General features: G+C 36.1%; 1 protein-coding gene across 1 annotated transcript in view; it reads right to left on the bottom strand.

The window, feature by feature from the left end:
* The window catches only part of LOC140150120 (E3 ubiquitin-protein ligase rnf213-alpha-like), a 60,515-nt gene continuing 54,515 nt past the window's right edge, over nucleotides 1-6,000 (bottom strand). Inside the window, exons 31-40 of the mRNA XM_072172123.1 lie at nucleotides 5,536-5,612; nucleotides 3,781-3,894; nucleotides 3,436-3,549; nucleotides 3,091-3,204; nucleotides 2,861-2,974; nucleotides 2,516-2,629; nucleotides 2,154-2,286; nucleotides 1,391-1,584; nucleotides 750-938; nucleotides 1-142 (exon numbers count right to left, since the gene is read on the bottom strand). Coding sequence (XP_072028224.1) covers nucleotides 1-142; nucleotides 750-938; nucleotides 1,391-1,584; nucleotides 2,154-2,286; nucleotides 2,516-2,629; nucleotides 2,861-2,974; nucleotides 3,091-3,204; nucleotides 3,436-3,549; nucleotides 3,781-3,894; nucleotides 5,536-5,612 — 1,305 coding nt within the window. The remainder of the gene's footprint in view (nucleotides 143-749; nucleotides 939-1,390; nucleotides 1,585-2,153; nucleotides 2,287-2,515; nucleotides 2,630-2,860; nucleotides 2,975-3,090; nucleotides 3,205-3,435; nucleotides 3,550-3,780; nucleotides 3,895-5,535; nucleotides 5,613-6,000) is intronic.

Raw genomic sequence — 6,000 nt, 5'->3', positions numbered from 1 at the left:
TCAACAGAGACGCCATCTTACCATATATTTCCAGTCATCATGTCCCTCTGCTTGTCCCATCTCACAGCATATTTGATACACCAGTGAAGCAAGTGTGTCATCATGGTACCCAACAAAGGCATCTGATATCGCAAACTTGTAGCTGTGAAAAGATAATATATTATCTAAAATAATACCTTTCTCACATTACCATAAATATGTAACACAATAATTTTTACAACTTTATGCTACAATACTATAAGTACAAAACATGGTAAATAATTGCTTTGTTTCTCTCCTGTATTTTTGTTTTTCAAAAAACTGCATTACAGTCTTTCAAAGATTGATACCTCACTAGCTATGGATCAAACAACAAATTCCAGGAGTAAATTAACCTCTACCTTCTACCAGCTGTGGTTGGTATGCCAATGAGTAGTGCAAGTGCCCAATTCTTATTTTTTCAGAAATACTGATGAAATGCTGTTGAATGGAGAAAGCTAAGACTTTCTACATCCTGTTCACCATGTCTTGTTGAGCCCAGGACCAAAATCATTTCCTTTGGTCGGGCATTTTTGTGTATGCCCCAAACAAACTGCTGGTGCACATTAAAAACAGTACATTTGAAACATTCAAGAATCTCCTGAAAGCAATTTTTTTCAGAAGGCATATGAGAGCTATGAGTAGTAATTTTGAGCTACAGTGCCTTAGAACCTTTTATGATTTTGGAGCTATATAAAAGACAATTGATTGAATGCAATACAAGAACTTACTTATCCATCTTGTATGCTGGTAGCACAATAGTTGCAAATTTCTTCACCCATTGTTCTAGTTGTGTTACTATTTCTCTCTGGTCCATAGTCAGCATGGTAGAGGTTGCCAGGAAGTGTTTCTCAAGACGATTGATGAGAGGAGTTGGGAAGCGCTCATACACAACATCTTTGTCTGCTATCACTATGAGTCTGAAACAAAACAACAAGGTAATAAGGTATTGGTTTAAAGATGGAAGCCCATACTTTGATCAGCAACAAATTGACAGGCCTCTTGACACTGTGGGACGATATCTCAAGCGAGCTAGTATAATCATGAGTGCAACCTAATGGAAGGCAGATATTATCAGAGACCAATAACTCAAGAATGTTACAGACCTATCAAGATGTGAATGAAACTTTTGATATTCTCAGAACGATGCAACTATAACTTCTTACAATATTGTTTTGACTTTTGGAAAAAAAATAGAAAAATTGATCTACAGATGGACTAACGCAGCCTGCGCCAACACAAAAAATGTAACATTGGTCCTGCAACCATTTTTACATTCAAAATCATATTTTTTTTAAACATTTTAAAATATCATTACATTTGTTGGGCCTGCTTTTTCTGTATATTTCTATTTTATTTCAATATTCTTTACCTGAAATCATTATGTACTCTGCATTTCACTCTGTGCGTCCCTAATCCCAAATCAACATATCTCTGTCCAAATAACTTCACATAGTATTGGTTGAGGGCATCATATAAACTCTCATACAGATTCTCAAGATTGAGAAGGACCACAGTGCGGCCTGTCTCCATGCAGACTTTAATCTTGCTGATGTTTCGACATACCTGAAAATGAAAATGACAAATTGTTACCAAATCATGCAAAATGATGAATAATCATAATTTGCAATAGGTAGACTTTACCACAGAAAGGATGAATCATTGTTTGACAAGGATCATAAGCATCTAATGATTTCCTTTCCTATTTATGTATTTATGCATTTATGAATAATTTATTACCAATTTTTTTTAAATCTCATCAAATGCAGGTTTAAATGTTCAATGTCATATAAAACAGGGTTTTGAAAAGAATTTAATCATTTCAAGATAATTACATTATTGGTCTGGGTTTACAAGACAAGACCATGATGATTGTACCATAAAAATAAAAATACAAACACAAATACTACACATCTGTCTGGTTTCTTTCCTACCTAAAAGACAGGATATCAGGTGATTGCACAGCAGAATGCATCATTGAGTGATTTGTACTTCACGTTGTAAGATTTTTTCTGGTTGAACATAATTACAAATATCCTTAAATAGTGTCTAAAACTGCTTTCCTTACATTGTTAACTTCAAACTTTTAGCCAGATAGTTTTGTCACATCATAATTTCTTTATTAGAATGCTTACTTGAGTGTATTCCTGATCATATGGGAAACTGCTGCCAAATATAATGATAGCATCTTGTTGACTCAGTAGTTGTTGACGTAGGATTGGAAGAGCAGCGTAGTTCTCTGTCAACACCAACAGGTACCGACTCTCACTGAAATAAGAAAAGACAAATATAATGATAGCATCCTGTTGGCTCAGTAGCTGTTGACGAGGATTGGAAGAGCAGCGTAGTTCTCTGTCAATACTAACAAGTAACGACTCTCACTGAAATAAGAAAAAGACAAATATAATGATAGCATCCTGTTGACTCAGTAGTTGTTGACGTAGGATTGGAAGAGCAGCGTAGTTCTCTGTCAATACTAACAGGTACCGACTCTCACTGAAATAAGAAAAAGACAAATATAATGATAGCATCCTGTTGGCTCAGTAGCTGTTGACGTAGGATTGGAAGAGCAGCGTAGTTCTCTGTCAATACTAACAAGTAACGACTCTCACTGAAATAAGAAAAAGACAAATATAATGATAGCATCCTGTTGGCTCAGTAGTTGTTGACGTAGAATTGGAAGAGCAGCGTAGTTCTCTGTCAACACCAACAGGTACCGACTCTCACTGAAATAAGAAAAAGACAAATATAATGATAGCATCTTGTTGACTCAGTAGTTGTTGACGTAGGATTGGAAGAGCAGCGTAGTTCTCTGTCAACACTAACAGGTACCGACTCTCACTGAAATAAGAAAAAGACAAATATAATGATAGCATCTTGTTGACTCAGTAGTTGTTGACGTAGGATTGGAAGAGCAGCATAGTTCTCTGTCAACACCAACAGGTACCGACTCTCACTGAAATAAGAAAAAGACAAATATAATGAGAGCATCCTGTTGGCTCAGTAGCTGTTGACATAGGATTGGAAGAGCAGCGTAGTTCTCTGTCAATACTAACAAGTAACGACTCTCACTGAAATAAGAAAAAGACAAATATAATGATAGCATCCTGTTGACTCAGTAGTTGTTGACGTAGGATTGGAAGAGCAGCATAGTTCTCTGTCAACACCAACAGGTACCGACTCTCACTGAAATAAGAAAAAGACAAATATAATGATAGCATCCTGTTGGCTCAGTAGCTGTTGACGTAGGATTGGAAGAGCAGCGTAGTTCTCTGTCAATACTAACAGGTACCGACTCTCACTGAAATAAGAAAAAGACAAATATAATGATAGCATCCTGTTGGCTCAGTAGCTGTTGACGTAGGATTGGAAGAGCAGCGTAGTTCTCTGTCAATACTAACAAGTACCGACTCTCACTGAAATAAGAAAAAGACAAATATAATGATAGTATCCTGTTGGCTCAGTAGTTGTTGACGTAGGATTGGAAGAGCAGCATAGTTCTCTGTCAACACCAACAGGTACCGACTCTCACTGAAATAAGAAAAAGACAAATATAATGATAGTATCCTGTTGACTCAGTAGTTGTTGACGTAGGATTGGAAGAGCAGCGTAGTTCTCTGTCAATACTAACAGGTACCGACTCTCACTGAAATAAGAAAAAGACAAATATAATGATAGTGTCCTGTTGACTCAGTAGTTGTTGACGTAGGATTGGAAGAGCAGCGTAGTTCTCTGTCAATACTAACAAGTAACGACTCTCACTGAAATAAGAAAAAGACAAATATAATGATAGTGTCCTGTTGACTCAGTAGTTGTTGACGTAGGATTGGAAGAGCAGCGTAGTTCTCTGTCAATACTAACAGGTACCGACTCTCACTGAAATAAGAATAAAATATATGTTAACAATTCATTGCATAGCCAAATTTTGACATGTCACGGTTGTTTGATGGTATGTAAAACTGTGGTAATTTCTAAATAAAGGTAAACGCTAATGGCGCTATTTATCTTAAATCTTGAATAGAAAGCAAAATTATACTTCTTTGCTACTCAAATTTGGTACACTCACTGGAGCGCTTTCACCGGGTCAACCGGCGTCTTCAGCAGATGTTATCATGATATGTAAGGAATAACTCATATTATTTGGCTAATTTAAATTTAAAAATATATTCAAATAGCGCCATCAATTTCCACAGAAACATACAGTTTACAGAATAAAAATTACCACAAAAAACCAGAAAAGGGTGAATAATTTGATATATAAAGTAAAATCTATGTTTAAAATAGCTAACACATATGTGTATATTAGGGTGATAGTTGTATTGTCCATAGATTTGAAAATTATGATTTGTTAAAAAAATCAATAAATGATTACGTCAAACAACCGTAATATGTTATACCGTAGAATTCCGTCGACAAGCATATATGCCTCTAAACGAGGTATTTTTTTTGACGAAAGGCAAATACCCTCCACAAACACATTACAATAGATTGGTCTTACAATAATATGGGTATTTGTACAGCAGCACTGTCACTTGAAATGGTATCTGAAGTCTGATTTGTTTTACTTTGATAGCAGTGACGAGTGATAAGGCAACATATGTTGTTTAATTTACTGAAGAGAATTCGCCTTGTTGTTTTACTTAATGTCGCCCATTTTATATGAAACGACTGATGCACGACAGGGGCTAAAAGCAATACATTTATTCTCATTCTTTTAAACACTTCAATTCAAATAATCCAAATTTTAATCAAATTAAATCGTACATTTTATTACCTATGGCTTAGCATCGACCAGTCCCATTGTTGCTATGCCACTTCGATTGGTTCACATAACGAGTATTATATACCTCATATATAGATTCCTGTCATCTGATTGGTTGAAAGTGCAGTCATTGAATTAACTATGCCCGCAAAATGAACTATGGACCGGTCCATGGAAATGAACTATGGACCGGTCACGCAAGCGCCACGATCAAACTGCGCGCTTTTCCCAGCGTAAAATGATATTACGCACGCGTTAATGTTTTCACGCGCTATAATTACGCATAAATCGCAGATTGTAATCTGTGTGCCGTTCGCTTTGAAACTATTAATTTCTCTTCCCAAAATCGATGCTTAACCAAACAGATGACAAGAATCTTAAGATTTAGAGTATATAAAACAAATATTGACTGCTTTTTATTAGGGGCATGGTTAAAATTATAGGCCAGCGGTGATCTCAAAACCATGACTATGCCCTCGGCACGCCTCGGGCATAGTCATGGTTTTGAGATCACCTTGGGCCTATAATTTTAACCATGCCCTCATAGCAGTCAATATTTGTATATGAGTATTATGCGTTCATGCGCATGTGCTGAACTATGTTATATCGTGTCATATCCCAGGAATGTTTAAGTGTTTAAGAATAATGTATTTCTACTTTGGGAGTAGTCTGATAAAACCCTCCCATGGCATAAGGCATCACCTTTGTATTGATTTGCAGATATACTACCTGCTTAATTGAGATGGCATACTTACCCTTCTCCTGTTGCATGACCTTGAAGACTAGCTTGCAGGAGACCTGCTGGACTACAGTCTAGATCATCAGGAGTGGCCTGAAATTACAATATGTGAAAACAAATTGACTGTGATCTAATACTGAGATATTGTTGTTTTTGAGTTGCAGTTAATTTTCCTTTGAGAACTATTTTGATTGGTTATTGTAAGGGGCCTATATATTGTATTAAGCCAATTAGAGACACCGTAAGAAAACAATGTAATTGGCCTTCCATCTTGTACTGACAATAGCTAACTGTTCACTGAGTTGAACATGTAAAGTTAAGACCTATGGGACTAAGTGTGGAACCTTTTTATTATTTACATTTATTTATTTATGATTTCTGTATAGAGGGTAGCCATTTTAAAATAAGTGCAGAAGCATTGCTTTTTATATGGGCCCTCTTTGGATGCAATAGGGACAGAATAGAGGACAGTCACAGGTTT

The sequence above is a fragment of the Amphiura filiformis genome, chromosome 4, assembly GCF_039555335.1.
Source record: "Amphiura filiformis chromosome 4, Afil_fr2py, whole genome shotgun sequence".
Lineage (NCBI taxonomy): Eukaryota > Metazoa > Echinodermata > Ophiuroidea > Amphilepidida > Amphiuridae > Amphiura > Amphiura filiformis.
Note: the sequence above shows the minus strand (reverse complement) of the source record. Positions and strands in the feature narration are given on the sequence as shown.